The following is a 20828-nucleotide window of genomic DNA, read 5'->3' on the forward strand; positions in this document are numbered from 1 at the left end:
AATGCCATTTTATTGAAAGCTGCGCTCCGTTGCTATTATCCGCATTAACTTATCGTTTAGCAGCATTTCCGCGGTATTAGATTGCATTGTTATCGTAACCTTCTGTGACGCAACAATAGTGAGTGATGGGGAGCCACAGTGCGTTTATTCGTATGATTTTAAGCATGTCTTTCAGGCTACTTTTCTTTGCCTTGTCATTCCTGACTATCTAGTCTGCAAACCGCAAGGGCCATCCATGCCCTTCACTCTTTTCAATGGACCGCAAAGGAAGAAGGGCTTGGCCTGTGCGAAAGTTGCAGTGGTCTTGAAACTCGCTGTAGCATCCCCACCCTTGACGGCTTTCGTTGGTGCCCTCGTCGGTTAGTCGCACTATGCAGTCAGCCGGTAGCTTTTGCCAGGGTTTGGCAAAAACTCTCGCCCTGAATACTCGCTATTTCGAGCTCGAGGGCGCTTGGCTGGCGTGATCCGTCACCACCGGCAAAGGTGCCGGCGCCCCAAGGACTACCGCCACGCACCGCACTCATGTCGGTTAACTGAGGGAAAGCCTTGGCGTAACCGAGAGGGACATAGATGATTCCGTGATGGGCCAAAGTAGACATGGCTGCAATAACGGTAGACTCCTGGCCACCGCCCGGGCTGCCAGTAGACACAAAGATGCCAGCATACTTGCCATGATATCCACCAGATGCCCAGATGCCACCTGTTTTGTCCCAGAAAGCCTACGGAAACCATTAGCCTGCACGGTTTGAGGGGGCCGACGACAATGGTGATGACTTTTGTGGTCCTCGAGGTGTTCATGGCATTCATACCTTCCACTGGCCAGGGAAGTTACCGTATCGGGTGGGTATGCCGAGAAGAAAGCCATCATACTGTTGAAGAAGAGCAGGATTGTCCAGCACGGGGACATCAGATGGCTTGGGGCCCGCATGCATCTTTGCCAGAACTTCATCTGTGAGAGTCTCGGGGATCTGGTACATATCGACAGTACCGCCAGCTTTTTCAACACCCTTTTTTTCGGCCGCGGCTAGCTGCCTAATGTGGCCGTACATCGAGTACTACAACAAGTAAGTAGGCGCCGTTGTTAGCGAGGTCAACATCATTGGACTCTGGAAGCTTTATTGTGTGTTAGGAGGAGGCCAGCTAAAGCTGCGAAATAATACAAATACGTAGCCAAGTGTCTGCAAGCACGTACATAAACAATGGCAATTTTTGGGGCCATGGTTGCGTTTGTTGAAATGAAGATGGACCGGATTTGAATGGAACATGGAGTAGGAGGAACGAGAGAAGTTGGGGGGAACAAGGACAAGCGGAGCTCTTGTAGATTCATTGATGGTTCAAGGAAAGTACAGGGGGCGTCCCTTCTGCCCAAGACTCAGAAAGCAAGGTCTGATTCGATGTAAAGTAGAATTTGATTTGTCGACTACATCCATCTCTGGCGCACAACAGTGTCGGAAACATCAGCAAGTGCGGGGAGCGGTGCGGGTCCGCCTCTAGAATTCCGAAGTGGTTTTCGAGGTTTATGACGCCATCTACTTCAGCCACCTGCACTGTACATAATGAGGGAAGGGTCGGAAGGTCAACGTCTGTATGGTGGCATAAAGCATTCGCGATGGGCTCTGGGACGCTTGGACAGTGCGAGTATTTCCTTCGTTTGCACTGGAGACCATGGAACGCGGACAAGACGAATTGTCGCCCCAAACGCCGAGCTGTCGGCGCACAACATTGCGAGTCGATTGGCTATCCACTCTATCTCAAATAAAGCTTGCTATGGTTGAATGGGAGACTCTTCGTTCGTTCGTTCTATTGTGATTATTGGTAGTGCAGAAAGTCGCAGACTGGGCAATCGTGTCAATGCACTAGAGTCTCTCGAGGCTTGTTGGATAGACGCAGTTTCTCCCTCGCTCGATAGTGAACTATTGGAGATTGACGCCGTGTTCGAGCTAGGCGGTGCGCGAGTGGCAGAGACAAAATGATATGGCGGTGGTCCATTTGATGGAGTCTCTGTCGCTTCGAGTCCCCTTCCACCGTTATGGAGAGAGATATCTTCGTACTCTGGCGGAGAAAGAGGCTCAACTCCTAAGTCGGCTTCCGCAATCTCTGGCGATGGTGCAGACTGAAATTCACCGCTCGACAACCGAGGGGTGCTCGATCGAGAAGATACTCGCGCCGTAGAGACTGGCACGGGATGCGTGTCGTTGTCAACACTGACGAGTGAAATTGCACTGGGCTCTCGTCGATGAAGCCTGGACGAGCGAGCATCTGAACGGGCGGAAACGGCAATGCTAGCAGCATCTGACAGCAGGCCCATGCGCTCGCTTTCATTACTGTTTGCGCGAATCCGAGTCCCGTCGTGCCGCGCAACACCGAGGTCTGCGTAAGATACGCTAGGGACGGCCCTTTGTCGCTGTTCTTGAACACGGCTGAGATCTTGACGAAGATTCTCGATGTGGTTGTAGTTGCTCGTGGCACGGGACTGAGTTCCGACACTTGCCGAGGCACTGCCATGCTGCCGGGCCGCTTGTCTCTGCCGCCGCATTTCTTCGCGCTCGGCGTTTTGTGCGCGTCTCACGAGCCGGAGCTGATAAATGGTCTCCATCTCTTCCTCTCTGAGGGCCTCTTCCTCCTCCGCCGTGGGTAAATCAACAATGACGTCGACTCCATCTCTTTCACCTTCCCTACCCAATACCTGCTCATTGTTTCCTGCGATGGCACAGTAGACGGGAAGCGTCATAACAGACCTGACCGAAGTGTGCCTATCGACAGAAGATCCACTTCGCACATGGGAAGCGTTTCCAAGGATCGTTGGATGTGACGTCCGTCGGGATGTTTGACGTTCGTTCAAGGCATTCGGCGATAAGGCCGATCTTCCGAGCGGATGCGAAGTGTTGGCTCCATCGAGATTGTCGGCCGAGGCTTGGTGATAGCGACTAATACGCCTGCGTTTCAAGGCTTGGAAGAATGAGCATCCCTCATTCTTGATCGAGTCTTGGCCGTGAAGCTGTCGCTGCCGTCCTTTGAGCAGCGAAACAGCAGCATAGGAGAAAAGAGCGACAGCAACAATTGCAGCCACGATAATCTGCCGATCAATAAGTTAGAGTGAAAAAAAATTATAAAAGATGGAGACATACACAACACAACTCGGGTCAGCATACAATAAAGGTGACGCTCTTGCTATTGAGGTCTCGACGGGTGGAGTGGTGCGAGTTTGCCAAGACCCAAAGGCTCCGAGTTGGGAGACCCATGCTCTCCAATACTTGATGCTTGGGAAGGAGAATGCTACATGGCTTATCTTGGCCCTTTGGATGTAGCTGCCAAGTATCAACCAGCAAGCATCAATGGCAGTGTGTGACCGGTTCCCGTTGGGATTTGTCTGCTTGATTGGGAGCGGGGATCAGGTTGTGGAAGACAGTACGGAGTAGTAGGCTGAGTAACAGGCACCAGGCAGGCCCAGGCCCGCCAATTATATGTATCCGAGGAAGGCTGGTGCTGTGGTCAGCCGGATATCATTTTTGAAAAGTGCATCCTTGGGAAGACAGTAAGCTGAGTAACAAAGCACCAGGCAGACGACCAACCCTGCATACATGTTACATATGTTATTCATCAGGTAGAGGCAGGGCTGGTGTTGTCACCAGGTCTACCTTATGTACCTTGGGCAGTTGCGTGGAAGGTCCAGGTACGTCCATCCGCCCTGTGTTGGCAGCCCACACGCAACAAAAAGTCTCGTATTATAATGCCCCTCGGCGTCCCCTTGTGGGCCTCTGCTTGTCGCGTAAAAGCCTCGATACCTTATTAGCTGAAAGTCAATGAGCCTCCATGAAGAGGATATTCGCAACGTGATAGGTCGAATGACTCGAGGATTTTGCCACTGTTGTCCTTCTCCGGATTTTGGCAATACGCTTGCAGTCGCATGCCAAGTTTTAAAACCCTACATTTAGACGACCAGACATGAACGCGTGTTGGAATTGATGTCTAAGCAGGTATATATAACCAGCACCTTGGAAAATAAACCCCCTTTGGAATACGGCTGGGAGTACGGATACTACCTCAAGTGCCTACCCCCTTCCTATATTCCTTGTCTAACGCAGGACAAGCTCTGCCTTTCGACAAATCGCAAATCGCCCTACGGGTACTCCTTCCCGCCAATCAGAATGAAGAATTAGCCGCTGGGGAGGGATCACGTACCGGCATGCCCGTTAAATGGGCTGGTGTCCGCTTAGCAGGCTGGGCCCCAAAACCCTGAGACAGTCAGTCCGGCAGTCTGGCAGTACAGAAACAGATGCTCTTCTACTACGGAGTAGTGCACGCAACAACAGTCTGGCCAGCTCCGGCAGCTCCATTTCGCTCTCCTCCTGCGTCATCCAAACTTCTTCTCGAATTTCTTGAGCATACCCGAGACCCCTCTCTCTAATCGACCAGCATTTTCTTCCAATCTCCCCCGTACTTCCGTCTTCGGCTGGTACTGATACTGTTTCTTTGAAACACTCTCGGCCTCGGTTGGCTGATAAAATTGCTGATGAATGGAATAGTCCTGACTTCCTCGTTGTTGAGAGGAAGAAATGGCCGACGATGATGATGGTGGTGGCGGCGGCGGCGGCGGCGGCGGCGGCGGTGCTGCTGTCCCTGAGGATACTGCAGATCCATAAGCACTGTTTAATTCAGAAAAACCCAAGCCAGTAGTCGTCGCAGGTACTGTCACAGCTCTCTGTACACCTAGCCGCCCAGGAGGTCCCGCAAAATGAGGGGGCGTCCCCGCCGAGCTGTTGATGCCTCTGGGAGCCAATGCAGAGCTTGCAGCACCCAGATGCTGCGGTTGTGGAGGAAATCCTGGCGAAAAGGGCTGCTTTTGATAGTCATTGACCACGGCAACGGCCAAGGGATTTAGAGGATCCTCATCTGGTGGCGGCGTCTTGTCCCGATGATAAATCGTCTCGGGCGCCGCCGGAGCCGCCGGATTATATGCCATGGGAGAAAAGGCAGATGGCGGCGGCGGCGGCGGCGGCAGGCTCGCTGGCGTAATTCCAATGTTGGTTTGCGAAGTAGAAACTTGCGACATCAGAAGATCATGTCCGTATTGCGGATCAGAAATCGCCACATTCTCCAGTCTCTGAACAACTGAGCTCATGCCATGCGGCAGGCAAGGCTCGTCCAGGACTTCAACTTGACTGGCTGGTAGGACTCTTCTAACGCCGTTGACGAATTGCAAGGCATCTTGTTGTGTCCAAAAGTATATGTCCAGAGAATCCAGCCTGTAGTGATATTTGTTTTCGTTTCTGGGGTCATACGTCGGAAGATGCCACCCATCATGACCTGCGGTATCTCCAACCGTGAGAGATACTGTGCAATGCTGTTTGTACGAGTATCGTACATGTGCTTGATCGAGAACTGGAAACTCTGCAACTTTAGCCTACGTAGATGTTTAGGTCGATCCCATCAACTGGAAGGCGCCTTACACCCGTCGAAGGCGTCCTGGTCAACGGTGCCTGGCTGGTTGGCTATCTCAATGCGACAGCGTCTGTCACTGGCATTCTCGAAGAGGTAGACGTACGAGCCCTTGTCGAATCGATGATGCCTTGGTTTGGTGTCTGCGGGGCCGTAGAAGTAGTGCACGTCGCCAAATCTGATCAAAGCGCACATACGCACAAGCTGATGAGAGTGATGTTTTTTTGCACACAAGCCATTGGAGAAGCGACTCACAGTGTAGCCACATTTTCCTCGCCAATCAGGGCTGTCATCTTTTCCAAACCTTGACGTTGGCGGAACGAATTCAATGACAAGCCGGACAGACGCCAAGAAACATCGACGAGGAAGGAGCAGATATCGCGAGCTGCTGACCTTCCAGCGGAGAGTCAGGTTTTGTACTCCGTTGTCTGTTCCCCAGCTGCCACACCGGCAGCCTGCCCCCTTGTTGGGTAATGGGGCCATGGTTGCTCATGGTTGCTCCAACGCCATCGTTCTACATAATCGCAATAACTGCAGACATCCTTGGCAGGTGGTTTCTCGGCGCTTAACTGCCTGTTAGTGCAAGTCTCGCCAGCCAATGGTCGACTCTAGGCGGCAATTGAATGCTACCGTGTTCCACGTGACCACGTGCTCCTAACGTGAACAGAACGTCTCAACTTTACGCGTCATACAACATCGCCGTTGAAATAGCCCGATCCTAAAGAAAACGACGGATGTCCTCATCAGATCTCTGATATATGACTCATTGACGTATGGCTGGCGTTCCGTCTGTTCCTCTGCATTTATTTTTTCATGAGAGAAGTAAATGATGCCTAGCACCCCAAACACTCCGAAAGGGCAAGGGCATAGCAGACCATCATCGACGGAATTGGACAAGTCTAAGACTTTGAAATACCAACTTCTGGGGGCTTCTCTCACCAAGGCTGGACAGGATAATGTCGATCAAAGCAAGGTACCCCCTCTGCTCTCATCCTGCTGTTTCTGGTCATTTTGACAGCTTGGGGTCACACAGGTTTCCGAGATCATCTACAACGCATCCAAGGGGTCAAAGTTCTTCAACCGAGAAGAAGCTCGAGACCAGATTTTGACGCACAAAATTGAACGAATTCTTGCCAAGAAGATTCAATTGAACAAGAAGGATCTGACAGCAGAATTACGAAATGCTGACCGCATCATTAATGAGATGGAGCTCTCAAGAGACCTTACTCAGTGCATTGTCCACATTGACTGCGATGCATTCTACGCGGCTGTGGAACAGTTGGAACGACCGGAGCTGAAAGATGTCCCATTTGCGGTAGGAGCCGGAGTCCTCACAACATGCAACTACGCTGCGCGGCAGTTTGGTTGCCGTTCGGGCATGGCAGGCTTCGTGGCCAAGAAACTATGCCCTTCGCTCATTCTAATCCGCCCCAACTTCCAGAAATATGCTGCCAAAGCCGAAGAAGTACGGGAGATTCTCGCCGACTATGATCCTAGGTTTGAAAGCGCCAGCATCGACGAAGCCTACTTGAACATCACCCAGTACTGCCAAGAAAATAACATGGGACCCGCCGAGACGGTTGAGCAACTGAGGCGAGAGATTCACCAGAGAACTGCCATAACAGTATCGGCTGGCATCGCGGCTAATGCAAAGCTTGCTAAGATTTGCTCCAACCTGAATAAACCAAACGGCCAGTACGTGTTGCCTAGCGATCGCGCATGCATCATGAGGTTTATGAGAGATCTGCCAACACGAAAAGTAAATGGCATCGGTCGCGTATTGGAGCGCGAGCTCTCGGAGATTGGCGTCAACACCTGTGGGGATATCTATCAGCAACGCGAATACTTGAACGCGTTGTTCGGGCGAAAGACGTTTGATTTCTTGATTGGCTGCTGCCTAGGTCTGGGTCGCACGAGAATCCAACCAGCTGCAGAGTACGAGCGCAAAAGCGTGGGTACTGAAAGCACGTTTCGAGATATGTCAGACTCTGTCGAGCTACGGGAAAAACTACGGTGGACGGCCGAGGAGCTGGAAAGAGACATGAAACGGATCCGGTGTAAAGGCAGGACCTTGTGTCTCAAAGTAAAACTGCACACGTTTGAGGTTCTCACGAGGCAGATTGCAACACCCAAGTTGGTGTCTCGGGCTGATGACCTGTATTCCTTTTCCTTGCCGATGCTCACCAAGCTTGAGCAGGAAATTCCAGGCATGAAGCTGAGGCTCATGGGCTTGAGGTGTACGCACTTGGTCAGCTCGGAGAAACCTGACGCCATGGCATTCTTTGGCTTCAAAGCGGGAAAAGGAGACGTTGACGCAGTCCCGGACTACACGAATCAGGATAGCTTGGCGGGAGGGTCCGATTCCAACGGTCCGCATGACGAAATAAGTCATCAAGTCCAGCTGCATAAAGGTTTATCCGCCCAGGACGTTGACGCACAAGGCCTAAACGATGGTCTACCTGGTAGACATGGCAGGGAAGTGGTGCCAGACGGGCAGGAACATGGAAGCCCAAAGGCGGCGGAGGCATGGTGGGACTGCCCGGTCTGTCTTCGGCCCCAGGAAGCGAACCAAAAAGCATTCAACGGCCACATCGATTCGTGTCTTTCGAGACAGGCGATCCGCGACGCGGTCCAAGGGCAGGAGACGCGGGATCCGCAACTGAGGCAGCTCGAACCGAGGAGGCAGCAGGTACATGACAAGAAACGAGGCCGAGCCGCACAGCTGGACCGAAAACAGAAAAAACTCTCGTTTCGATGACAGTCGTCGAAGCACGTAACATGCAGCGAGGACTTCACACTATTACTACTTTATGATATTTTAACTGGCGGCGCGCAGGGAAACTTGGCCACCATGGTCCCGAGGAGGACTTTGAGATAGTCTCGTGAATATTGGTTGGATAAGCTGGGTTTTGCAATAGCTACTACAAGGCCTTTGCAATAGATTAAAGTGAACAAAGCTTATTCAGCAAGTAAGTCTTTATATATAAAGTAAGGCGTATAATAATATCACTCCTTTAATGACTGTAAGAATATTACTAGTATTCTAATCACCACTCTATAAGTGTTATGGTGTCCCTATGAATAGTTTTCATCACCATGACACTTGTATCTCAATTAAATTGTCACGAATGCTGTCATGGGCGTTGCAAGCTGTCACTAGGAAACGTGTTGGCGCGCGAAGGTAGGTAACCCAGGTACTGAAGAAGATGCACGAGGCCGTCATATAGTTATCGCCACGAAAAAGCCTTTCGCCGCGCCAGTACCCCGGCGCCCTGAACATCCAAAAGAGCCTTTGGGCTTTCATAAGGCTGCCACTTCCAGCGGTAGATTAGAGTTCCTCATGTTCTTGAGAACCACCGTCCGTGTCGGCGACGGCAATCTTGACAGCTTCCGCGGCCTCCGAGGCAACGCTGGCTATCTTCTCGCCAGCCTTTTGCGCCAGCCCCTCCTTCTTCGCCTCGTCTGGCGAAGGAACTCCGGCGATTCCCACCAATTCGGTCTCGAAAACTACAAACACGAGACAAGTCAGAAGGGTCCGACACGGGGCAACCAGACCAAAGTGAGATTTTTACATACCCAAAACCGAGCCAGCGGGGATAGGCCCGACACCGCGATCGCCGTACCCAAGCTCCGGCGGAATCGTCAACGTCCTTGTTCGGGGGCTGTCAGAAGACAAAAACGTGCGGCAAAGACGCCGGCGCGGCTCATCGCCCACGCAACCGCTCGGGCAACTTACCTCTTCTCTCCGATGCACATGTCGAGCAGGCCTTGATCCCAGCTACATCCCCGCCCCCCAACCTAGTGAGCAATCGCGCATTACAAACGACACGGCGTCATGGCCCACGAACCCCTTGATGACCTGCCCAGTTCCCAGCGTAAAGGTCAATGGTTCCCCGCGATCGTAACCTATTTGCAAGCGGAACGAACCCGCCCCGTTAGCATTTCCCCCTCCCCTACCCCCCCCGAGCCGGCCATGCGCTCAACCCCGGAGGAGAGAAAAAAAAAACCAGAGAATCTAGGGGGGAACTGCCGGCCGCTAGCATACTGGCATCGAACTTCTTCCCGGATCCGCCCAGCGTGCCTCTGTAGTGCATGGAGACCTTGTCGCCGTTTTTGGTCTTGCGCTCGCAGGCGACTTTGTGCGTCACGTCGATCTTCAGCTCCTCGGAGGCGACGAGACCCACGGCAGCCGCGGCTAGGGCGGACAGGAAAGCGGTCGACTTCATCTTGGGCAAACGGACGGGGCCTGTGCCGGGTATCAAGGAGTTTTTTTCGGTCGGGGGGAATCGGGGTGTCCCAGGCTTGACTTGCCGGTGCGCTTGGGGAAGTTGACAAGTTGGCGTTTAGGGCTGCCTCGGTGGGTGGGCTAGGTAGCTGGGAGTTTGCCGTGTGGGGCTTGGATGGAGGCTGGCAACCTCCGCTTTCACAAGTGTCACTCACTAACCTTGGCACCTGATTGAAAGGCGTAGAAAGGCGTCGCGGCGTCTCCCGACGCCAGTTAGGTAGGTACCTCCAAAAGTACACCAGATATCAAGAACCTTGGGTGCTGGCAGGAAACAAGTAAGTGCAACCTCCTCGCCTTGCCGCCAGAACCTAGGATGAAGCGCCCCTGTGGTGATCCTGAGAACCAACCCTTCTTTCTTTTTTTGTTTTCTTTTTGTTGCTTCTTTTTTTTTTTTTTTTTCAAGACGTGAGTGCAGAGCAGAACAGCAGGCGAGGCTAATAGAGGGTTACGCGTCGCCCAGGGTCGTTTGCATCGCGTTGTAACATGATTTAGGGACTTCTTCCAAGCTCATATAATGTAGTGTTCAGAGCAACTCCGTACGCCGTACGCCTTGAACCTAGCCTGGTTTGCACAAGCTAATCGGTTTATTTTAGTCCCACGTCCACGTCAGGGGTTGCGAGGGTTCGCACCCGCAACACTCTTTAATCAAATCCTACTGTGCCCTGGTTTTCTGTCACGGTTTTGTCATGGGCACGGAGCATCATGCCGATTTTGTCAGCTGGTAGTGCGGCAGAATTTCGTTGGCAGAGTAGCATTTACTAAATACCTGCCTACAGCCCCCATCTACGGCTTACTGCGAAACCAACCCCTCTGCTCGAACGACTCGTTCAAAAACACCATGCAAGTACATGCTCAATGAGTAACAGGATACTGTTGAATCCAAAACATGAAGGTCTCCTTGCAGCTTCGTTGGTAAGGAGGTCAAAACTATCAATGACGGGACAAAAAGGAGCAGACGCCATCCCAAGCAAAGAAACAAAAAGCCACCCTCATGCATGTTTGACGGGGGAGCGACGCAAACAAACATTTGAATCAAAAGGAAATAAATAGCCAAAAAAATTATTTTGAGACGCATAAATGGAGTTGATACCCAAGCATTTAGTCCCAAGATATCAATCATCAGAGTCCAGCCCATAAAAGTCGCTGATGATGGCAAAGAAAATCAGGCCTATATGGCAGGGCCAGCCTTGACGACATCCTGGGTGGCTTCGCTTTCGTACTTTTTGAAATTTTCGCGGAAGAGCTTCCCTAGCTTTACAACTTCATTCTGGAAGCTCTCGGCACCAGCAGTCCATGCCTTCTCAGGGTTGAGCAGGTCTTCGGGGACATTGGGGCACGTCTTGGGAACCTGGAGATTGAATACGCCATAGTTTTCATACTCGACCTGAGCGAGCTCGCCAGAGTGGATCGCGTCGAGGATAGCACGAGTGTACTTGAGAGGGCATCGCTTGCCACCGTGAGCAAAGCCAGCACCAACCCAGCCAGTGTTGAGGAGCCAAGCGTTTGCTTTGTGCTGCTCAATCTTATCAGCCAGCATCTTGGCATAACGCATGGGGTGCAGAGCGAGGAAAGGCTGAGCAAAGCAGCTGGAGAAGGTGGCCTGGGGTTCTGTAACGCCATCCTCGGTGCCGGCCATCTTGGAGGTGTAGCCTGAAATGAAGTGGAACATGGTCTGAGCGCGGTCGAGCTTGGAGATGGGGGGCAGGACCCCGCGGGCGTCGCATGTGAGGAGAATGATGTTGGTTGGCATGTTCTCTGACAGACAAGGAATCTTGGCGTTTTGGATGTATTCAATGGGATAGGCACATCGGGTGTTCTCGGTGAGCGTCGCGTCGTCGTAGTCGACATCACGAGTCTCGGGGTCGAATACCACATTCTCCAGGACGGAGCCATATCGTATGGCGCCATAGATGTCTGGCTCCTTCTCGGCGGACAGGCCAATGCACTTAGCATAGCAACCTCCCTCAATGTTGAAAACACCACGGTCACTCCAGCAGTGCTCATCATCACCAATCAGAGCGCGATTGGGGTCGGCTGACAAGGTAGTCTTGCCAGTGCCAGATAAACCAAAGAAGAGCGTGACATCTCCATTCTTGCCCTCGTTGGCAGAGGAGTGCAGAGTCAAGACGTTGTGCTTGATGGGCATCTCGTAGAAGAGAACAGTGAAAACGCCCTTCTTCATCTCACCAGCGTACTCGGTGCCCAAGATAACCATCTCCTTCTGGGAGAAGTTGATGGCGACCGAGGTAGGAGAGGTCATGCCCGCTGTGTAACGGTTGGCAGGGAAGGAGCCAGCATTGTAGATGGTGTAGTCGGGGTGGAAGTGCTCAAGCTCTTCGCGAGGAGGGCGGATGAGCATATTTCTCATAAAAAGTGCGTGGTAGGCACGGGCGCAAATAACGCGGACGCGGATGCGATACTTCTCGTCCCAGCCAGCGTAGCCATCAACCACATAGATGCGATTACGAGTGTTGAGGTAGTCAACAGCACGCTCACGGTTAATTTGCCAGACCTGAATTGAAGCCGAGTTAGCTATGTATCCAGAAGGGCTTGCAATATCTTATGTGAGCCCCAGGCGGTTTTCAAAAGCAGGAACCATTTGGAGTAAGAAAGAGGCAGGGAAAAAAGAATTAAAGGCAACAAAAAGAGCCATGCAACAGGCATCTGCAGCATGCAGTTTCTACCACTGCCGGCTATTCCCCGCCTATTCGACCACACTGGTGGTCCGAGAACCTAGTCGCATCGAGCTGGAAATGTGTCGCGTGACGATGTAAAGGATTGACGGGTCCAGTTTCCCAATGTCTCATTTACCCGCAATGACGAGCATCTGTGGTACGACCGCTTAGGCTCGGCTGCAGGGAGCAGAATGGAAAGCATGTGCATGCGGGGCCCATGACGCCAGCAAACAGCACGGTCAAATTTCCTTAGACCCTGTTCGGAAGGTTGCAGCGGTACCAGCCATCACCATGACGGTTTGGTGCCTTGGTGCAAAAAAAATAGCATAAACCGGGCTGAGAACAGGCTGGGCCGTCCTTTTTCTCCAACGATTGGCCCAGTCGAAGGCAAACTATGCAACCCAAACTTTTGCGTTGCTGCGCTGGTATATGCTGACACACATTGGGTGGGACAATGGAAGGGAACGGAATGCACATGCTGGCCAAGCCGGGGAGATTCGATGCCGCTGCCAGCCCCAGTGACACCACATATCCCAAACATGCATGAACGCAACAAGCGACGACAAGGATGAAGAATGCCACAACACTGACCTCAGGACTCATTGGCTTATTGACGGGTCCCCACCAGATATCGTCTTCTGATGAAGGCTCCTTGACAATTCGCTTGTCAAGGGGTGAGCGGCCAGTCTTTTTGCCGGAGTAGGCAGTCAAGGCACCGCTAGAGGTGATGGCGGAACCAGTTTCGTAGACGAGGGCATCTTCGTAAAGAGCAGCAACTGAGGGGTTGGGAATCTGCCGTGAGTGGTTAAAGCGGGATTCTTGGAAATCTGTTTCATGTTTTCACAATCAATACATACAATTGCAACTCGGTCGTAGTCAATGTGAGCAGTCTCGTGCAGCTCTTCCTCGAGCTCAGTATGTTGGTGGTGAGGCCTGGTGGAGGAGGTGAATCATGTTAGCAAAAGGGAAGAAGCGAAGAACAAGCCATTCGCCATGGACGACCGGTTCAGACACGGGAGATGACCTGGCAGGATGTGGCAGAATAGGACAAGAAGAGCGACTGAAATGACTTACTGAACACCGCTAGGGTGCAAAGCAGTTTTATTGACGTTACTTGAAATCACTGTTCCACCCAGTTAGTTTCAGAAAAGACCAGTACTGGTGACAGAATCTCCAAATTCGATCTTGGGCAAAGAAACGTCTACCATGATGGACAATGGGGAAAGGAAAGAGAGACCGAGCAACGGAGAGGGAGACTCACTCTTGCGCAAAACAGATCTGGACTGTTGAATCAGGATTCTTGGGCCTTTGACTGAGGGATCTGGGTAAGGAGATGCAGTTCTGACGACGGGGTAGTTCATATTTATGTATGAAACGGCGCGAGGACGAAGGGAACGAACGGAAGCCAGTATTGGATCTCGGCTCCAGCTGGAATTCCTGGGTGCCTGGTCGGAACGGGAAGCCAGACCAAGACAAGGGAGGGGGTGTGCTTTGAAGGAAAACAGGTGTTATTAAAAGAAGGAGCAAGTTTGAAAACGAGGAAAGCATCAGATGTGGAAAGAGAAACCCGTGGCGCTGGACAACTAAGCTCGTATGTATTTCGGCTCCCAAGGAAGGTGGGTACTGATTACTGGATCAGTACGAATACTTTGGGGGGAAGGGGGTCTACGCCATTACATTGGGGGGGAAATTTGGCAAGAGGGGGCGTGTCATTAGGCAGAATTTTCTCGGGTTACTGCTGTCGTGACTAAAAACAAAGTTCGAAAAGCTGCTAGATGTGCTAAATTTGCTGCGAAATGTGCCTATAAGTTGGACTGACGACGACGATACGTCCGTACAGGTACCGCCGTGTGGGGCCCAGGGGGGCTTGAAGCCTTGAACTTGGGCTTCCGACGCTGCTGCAGGTGATGCGAAAAAAGACTTGCCCACGAATTTATATCGGAAGGACCTTGTCGGCGGCTGGTTGGCGGGGGGGGGGGGGCGGTGGCGGCGCGTGGGCTTCCTCGGGCGTGGGGTCAACTGCTTGTGACAGATGCCAAGTACTGCTGGAGGTTCCCAGGTCGACGAGCCCTGGGCATTAATGGAATTAATGGAGAAGGAATTGTACCGTGTGGGGAGAAAGCGGGCTGCGCCCAAGGCGTTTCTCTGCCCTGCAGCACGTTATTGCAACTATGCCGTCTAATCATTGATGCCCCTGGTGGTTTTTTTTTTTTTCGGGGAGAACGGGGTCAATATCGAGCAAATTCACGGCGAGGCTGAGAAGTGCGCATCCGATGAAAGAGCCCTGAAAACGAAAGCCTTTTTTCCCTCTAGATTTCTTTGCTGCTTTACTTTTGGGCCTGCGTGGACATCCGGCTTACATATGGGCCCTGGCCGGGACTAACAGGTACCTAGGCGTCAAAGGTGGGTCCGAATATGTGGGGTCTGGCAATCACGTTGAGGCACTCCGTACCCAAGGCAACGACGGTCACGAGACCAAGGCCAGGGTACTTGCCTATTGACCATTTAAGATTAGGTACTTACCCTAAGGCTGGAACCAGCCGAAAGGAGAGATACGAACCAAGCCTGGCGCAACAGGAAACTTGTTAGAGTCATTATTTACAACTGGTCAAAATAAATACACTTGAGTTAAAAGCTGGAGCTGCGCCAATGTCTCTAATCCCACCGAGACTCTGACATGACCTGTAAGTTGCTGTGACCAGGGGCAAGAGGTTCCCATTTCCCATGTATTCCAATTTCCAGGCTCCGTCGCGCTCGACGAGCCAGCCTGAGGTGGGGGGGGGGCGGGGGTGGGTGCCTTTTTTTTTTCTTTTTTTTTTTATGGAAAATATCGGCATGAAGGATCGGGAGGTCACAAACCCAATCGTCGACCTGATCGAGCAACATGTACTTGTCGTCGGCAGGGTTTCTTTCCAACCACCACGGCGGACCGTGACCGTGCATCAGCCCAGTCAATCCGCGAATGGCTGGCCGGCTGTTTCTTGGGGTCATTGGGAGGATCCTCTTGCAGCCAAATGTGGCCTGCAGTAATGCACCATCCCAGCCCAAACGCCAATTCCCCTCATGGTCTCGGGTGTAACCGTTGCGTCTGGTCCTAATAAAACCAATTGACTGCAGCTAGCCAGCCCGCCGCTTCAGTTCGCTGCTGCTGCTTTTCTTGTCTGTGCTTTCCTTGCTCAGGCACAGGGCCATTCATCTGTTACCGCGGGAATTGTCGGCACGACTCGAACCGGCCACTGTTAGAACATTGAAACTAAAGGGAAGGAGCGACAAGGGAGAGAGACCAGACATGTGCTAAGCCCGATGAACTGCAACCCCTAGAAACAAGCCCGCCGACAGTGCGTAGCAAGGTGGGAGGAGACTGGAACCAGGGAATCTTCCGCTACATTAATCATGACAACCAGCATCTACTGATTTGCTGCTCGGACGGCGGCAATTCACACCGAGGCAAGAGGAAAGTAGCAAGAGGCCAGTTACAGACTCGCCCCCCTTCCCCCCCCGCCCCCACCACGGCCAGCCTCTCCCTTCAACACCACGACTCTTCTTCACCAACTCGGGTGAATATATGCATAATTTCCGCCCCCAATCGGGCCACGCTGATGGAAGCCAATGCGATTGGATACAGACCATCTGCTACCATCATGAAGCCATATGTGGCCGCGGACGCCAAGCACACCGTACATTTGGGCGTTGCTGTGAGATGTGGTCAGTCCAGAGCCCCAGACTCACTCCAGTAAAGACCTCCGTTTCCCGTCTGGTGTGCCATGTACATACATACAATACAACGTGCCTAACGGCGGACAAAAGGTCTCTCGGCTCCAATCATCACCTCACCTACCCCCCGTTATCCGTGCATAGTAGCTAGTAGCTCCTCCCATTTCCGTACGTAAACGTAACTATGAGGATCGTCCCAAATTCCGGTTCATTTTCTTTGTTTTTTTTTTTTGGTGCTCGCGCCTGCCCAGTCCCGCGACAAGTTACCACCTTCCCCCGTCATTGCTGTCACTCATAGTCAATCTCATCCCGTGTCCCGACTCCCTTGTCCCCCACACTTGGCTCTCATTGCATTCCGTCCCGCACAAGCCCGATCCAACCCATCAGGTGCTGCCATCAACTCCAGAGTCCGCAGTACGTTGCATTATCGTCAAGACTTTTGAATGGCTCCGCCCATGCTGAACCACTTCCCCCCACGCATCAATATTCCATATTTGACCCTGATCCTTGTAGCGACGATCGAGAACCGCTCGACGTCAACGTCTTACCGTGCTTCGTTACCATCCCTGGTCTCGGCTTCACGGCACCCGCATGAAACACAACCGGCGCGGTGCGATTTGATTGGGCTGCCAGCCTTTAGTTCAACGTGGTAGAAAACCAAGTCCCGACTTCCTCCGACCAATCGTCACGGGCGCAAACAATCGTCTCTCGGCTTACAAGACGACAAGTCTCTGTCACAGATTCATTGCACAGAAGCGGGTACCTAAGCACGTGCCTTGCTTACCTGCCGGAACTTTCAGCAACGGTTGGTTTTCCCGTCTGCTTGCTCCAGCTCACGTGCCCTCCTCATCTTGCTCCCTTAAATAGGCATCTATCCGTAGAAAACGACTTGCCAGGTGCTCCTTCTCCGATTTCACTCTTCAGGTAGGTTGGTAGGTACCTACGGGTTGCCCCTTCCCCCTTTCCGGCCATCTCCCCATTTCGGTTGTCCAACAGGCCCCGCGCTTTCGCCGTTCCGTGTCGGGCTCGGATGCTGGGTCGCGACTCACGATCGGAGGGGGAGAGGGTGGGGCTGGTGGGGCTGGGTGTATCCCTATTACCGCGCCAGACTTCTTGTCGTGGTTTTTCCACGTGAAAGCTCCGGTCCATTTTCGTGCCGGCTTTTCACTTCTGTTACTAAAAAACCTCCTATGTTTTCTCTATCCCGGAACGGAATCCCACCCCTGTTTTCGTGACGGACGTCACGACGATGCCGGTTTTGTGTGTCATTGCATATGTTCATGCCTGTCGTAGCTTGTCATTCGCTTCTGAAACAGTGCCTGTTCCCCGGATATTTGAGCTGCGCCTTGTCTGCACGGTCCTTTTTTGTTCTCCTCGGCCTCTGTAAGCTGGTGATGCAGATGGAATCAAGAGCCGCGCCTTCCGTGCCCTTCCGCTTCCATATGCGCGTTGCTGCTTCTCTATCTCGTTATTCCCATGATGTCATGTGCTCAAGACTACCCAGGCAGGCAGGTAGGTAGGCACCTGTTGCAAGTTGCAACACTTGCTGGCTGAAACTATGTTGATATCCTGGACGCTTTAAGCTGGTACTGAGCAGCCTGCACACGCAATTCAAACTTTCTTTCGTCCAGAGGCAAGTCGGCACTTTAGAGTGCGTCAAAGACTCGATCTTGCCGTCTCAACTCCTGACTTTTTTTTTTTTATAAAAAAGATATATATTTTATTCTTGCATTATCTATTGCCAGATGACCAAGTAACTTGCTCATCCTTGCCTGAAACTTCATCTACGCTTCAGGGTGTCGTGTGCTTTCTACGGAGATGCACTACTTTGTCCAGAAACCCATCTTCGAATCAAGCCTCTGGCTTCTCCTTTCGTTTGGTTTACCGAGGTTCTTTCGCCTCACATCAAGCGTTTCAGGTGATAAACGTCATCCGCCCATGTGCAGAAATACGTGCTACACACAAGCATTTTAGCCTGCTCTGACGCCACGCCCTCGTCTCCCCTATCTGCAGAGATGTTCCTTCCCCAGAGGTCTCTGGCTAGGCCAATATAACGCACTTGCATGATGACCTCATGATAACCTCTGGGTCAGAAATCGCGTTTGAAATCATTCCGTCTCTTCCGTTATGAGCTTGGTAATTTTGCCAATGGCAATCGTTTGACCCTGAGACAGAATGTGAGCGTCAGCCATAAAACATCAAGTCCCGCGGCAGAGGAAACTGAGAGCATATTCTGAAAGATCCCTTGGTAGCAGTTCTCGAACATACCTGGTCACGAAGAGTAAAACGACCCATCTGGGGATAGTCCTCAAACTTCTCAACACAGACGGAGCCGGCACCGCCAATCACTTGCATCCGTGCGATAATACTATCTCCCTTCTTAGCGTGGGTCGGTGGATTCTTGCTCTTCCTGTTGGTTCCTTTCTGCAACTTGTGTAGCAATGCAGCAAAGGTGACTTCTTCGATAGCAGAATGGACGTGCAAGACACAGTTGAAGCCAGACGTCAGGATATTCTTCAGGTCGAGAATACGAATCTGCGCCTCAAATTCGGCCACGCAATGAACCAGCCTCTTGGGAGAACACAAGACGAATCCGGGCAGAACATCCTCCTCCTCCACCCCCTTCAGGCGCATGCGGACCTGGTCGCCACACTGCAGAATAGGCACCTCATCTTCTTGCTCGCCATAGAGTGCTGACACCTCCACGTTCTGTTTGCGAGGCATCATCACCAAGGTCATGCCCTTCTTGACGACACCAGCCTCAATTTTGCCGTCGCACATGGTGCCCATATCGCGGTACTTGGCATTTACGGGCATCATGAACGGCGCGTTGAGCTTCCTTTCAAGGGCCTTCATGCCGTCAAGATACTCCAGCAGAGAAGGACCGTCCCACCAGGGTGCGATTTCTTTGGGAAGTCGGTCTTTGATGTTCAGTGACGACTGGGCGGCGACTGGCATGAAAAACACATCCGTCTTCAGGTTGTAGCCCGTCCCTTTAAGAAACTGGGAGAGTTTGGTTGAGCATTCGTTAAAACGGTCCTGAGACCACTCCACCGTAGGATCGTCCATTTTGTTGATGACGACAATCAGCTTGTTGACACCCTGGGTCTTGGCAAGCATTGCGTGCTCGCGAGTCTGGCCTCCACGTTCAAAACCAGTCTCATATTCTCCCTTGCGGGCCGAGATCACCAAAATGCCGACATCAGCCTGAGACGCTCCCCCAATCATGTTGGGAACGTAGGTTTTGTGACCAGGTGCATCCAGAATACTGTATCTGCGCTTCTCGGTTTCGAAGAAACCACGCCCAACTTCCACAGTCTTGCCCTTGGTACGTTCTTCCTTGGTCAAGTCCATTACCCACGACAGGTACCAAGACTCTCTGCCAAGATCTTTCGCCTCTCTCTTGTATTTATCCATGGTTCTCTCATCTACCATGCCAGTTGTCCAGAGAATAGAGCCGCCCAGCGTAGATTTGCCGGCATCGACGTGGCCAATAAAAATAATATTGACGTGCTCTTTCCCATAAACCTCCTTGAGGGTTTCGTCATCAACATCGGCGGCTTGCTCTTTTGTGACGGCGTCGATTTCTCGCTGTGACTTCTTCTCACCAGGTCCGGAAGGGCTCGATCTTCCAGAGGAAGGCGTCGGAGACGTTCTGCCAGAGGATTTGGCGGATCCCCCAGCCTTACCGGCCTTCTCCCCGGTCTTCTCAATGGCTTTGGCGGCAGAAGCCTTTTGACCGGCCTCTGGTGTGTTCGTTGGTTGGGGTTTAGACTCGGATTTGACCTCATCTTTGGGTTCGTCCTTGGAGGCGGATGTTGGTCCAATCGAAAGGACCTTGGCCTTGGGCTTGGATGCAGATGAGTCGCCTCCAATGCTGGGAACCTTGGGACCGCCCTCTTTAGTCAACCCCTTCGGTGCAGTTGGTGCAGCTGGTGCAGCAGGCGGTGCGTGAGTGGCAGGCTGCTTTGGGACGGCAGCTTGTGCGCCCTGCTGCTGGCCGTATTGAGGATATCCTCCGCCTAAATTGATCGATTAGCATGGTGCTTCTGAGAGCAATATCGAGGGAGGACCCAGGCGTACCGTAACCTTGATTATAACCTTGGCTGAAATTACCGCCATATCCCTGATTATACTGATTGAATCCTTGCTGCTGGCCACCATATTGGGGGTAGTAGCCCTGCTGATAGTACTGCTGTTGTTGTTGCTGCTGGTATTGGTTGGGAAATCCTCCACCAAATGCTTGACCGGGCTGGAACGACTGGGCGGTAGGCTGGAAGGACGCTACGTTTGGGCGAAATCCTCCCTGGTTCTGACCTTGGCCGGGGTTCACATTGAGCTGTTGCTGAGCTCTGCGAGAGAGATTCTCATCCTGAGCGGAAGGGTCGTCTTCCCAGGAGTTGAGGTTCGACATGGCGATCCGCTTGTCGACGGATAAATATGCTGTCGAACGGGGGAAGAGAAAAAGGTCCTCCAATTATTGACACGTCAGATAACTGAACGTGGAATGCGAGTATGCGAGGATATGAATCAGTGGGCTTGTGGTCGGAATCCTATTTCGTCTAGTTTGTTGCAAGGGAAAGTGTTGGATGGCACGGTGGCTTTGCGAGACGATCAAATTTGGCTGTCCTGTCCTTCCGCCTAATTACTTTTGGGCGGAGCACCGGAGGTTGAGAAAATTCGAGCCCCGCCAATATGACGCTTGAGCAAGGCTT

General features: G+C 52.3%; 7 protein-coding genes across 7 annotated transcripts; 1 reads left to right on the plus strand and 6 right to left on the minus strand.

Annotated features, from left to right (window-relative positions):
* Positions 1-377: 377 nt before the first annotated feature.
* On the minus strand, positions 378-1219 carry UV8b_07952 (uncharacterized protein; the record flags this gene model as incomplete). The annotated part of the gene is made up of 3 exons (XM_043145449.1): positions 378-719; positions 810-1055; positions 1193-1219. The coding sequence occupies 3 exons, from the start codon at positions 1217-1219 to the stop codon at positions 378-380; spliced, it is 615 nt and encodes a 204-aa protein (XP_043001384.1).
* A 546-nt stretch (positions 1220-1765) lies between these two features.
* On the minus strand, positions 1766-3242 carry UV8b_07953 (uncharacterized protein; the record flags this gene model as incomplete). Its single annotated transcript, XM_043145450.1, has 2 exons — positions 1766-3076; positions 3153-3242. 2 exons carry the CDS (start codon positions 3240-3242, stop codon positions 1766-1768), a joined length of 1401 nt encoding a protein of 466 aa, XP_043001385.1.
* Positions 3243-4120: 878 nt separating this feature from the next.
* UV8b_07954 (uncharacterized protein) lies at positions 4121-5732 on the minus strand (the record flags this gene model as incomplete). Its single annotated transcript, XM_043145451.1, has 5 exons — positions 4121-4132; positions 4183-4236; positions 4442-5382; positions 5451-5617; positions 5695-5732. 5 exons carry the CDS (start codon positions 5730-5732, stop codon positions 4121-4123), a joined length of 1212 nt encoding a protein of 403 aa, XP_043001386.1.
* A 536-nt stretch (positions 5733-6268) lies between these two features.
* Positions 6269-8197, plus strand: UV8b_07955 (uncharacterized protein; the record flags this gene model as incomplete). The annotated part of the gene is made up of 2 exons (XM_043145452.1): positions 6269-6412; positions 6473-8197. 2 exons carry the CDS (start codon positions 6269-6271, stop codon positions 8195-8197), a joined length of 1869 nt encoding a protein of 622 aa, XP_043001387.1.
* Positions 8198-8767: 570 nt separating this feature from the next.
* Positions 8768-9665, minus strand: UV8b_07956 (uncharacterized protein; the record flags this gene model as incomplete). The annotated part of the gene is made up of 5 exons (XM_043145453.1): positions 8768-8946; positions 9016-9089; positions 9176-9217; positions 9288-9345; positions 9485-9665. 5 exons carry the CDS (start codon positions 9663-9665, stop codon positions 8768-8770), a joined length of 534 nt encoding a protein of 177 aa, XP_043001388.1.
* Positions 9666-10892: 1227 nt separating this feature from the next.
* UV8b_07957 (uncharacterized protein) lies at positions 10893-13760 on the minus strand (the record flags this gene model as incomplete). Its single annotated transcript, XM_043145454.1, has 5 exons — positions 10893-12236; positions 12991-13191; positions 13257-13332; positions 13474-13522; positions 13661-13760. 5 exons carry the CDS (start codon positions 13758-13760, stop codon positions 10893-10895), a joined length of 1770 nt encoding a protein of 589 aa, XP_043001389.1.
* Positions 13761-18221: 4461 nt separating this feature from the next.
* UV8b_07958 (uncharacterized protein) lies at positions 18222-20527 on the minus strand (the record flags this gene model as incomplete). The annotated part of the gene is made up of 3 exons (XM_043145455.1): positions 18222-18278; positions 18382-20135; positions 20197-20527. The coding sequence occupies 3 exons, from the start codon at positions 20525-20527 to the stop codon at positions 18222-18224; spliced, it is 2142 nt and encodes a 713-aa protein (XP_043001390.1).
* Between the last annotated feature and the right edge of the window lie 301 nt (positions 20528-20828).

The sequence above is a fragment of the Ustilaginoidea virens genome, chromosome 7 (genome assembly GCF_000687475.1).
Source record: "Ustilaginoidea virens chromosome 7, complete sequence".
Taxonomy (NCBI): Eukaryota; Fungi; Ascomycota; class Sordariomycetes; order Hypocreales; family Clavicipitaceae; genus Ustilaginoidea; species Ustilaginoidea virens.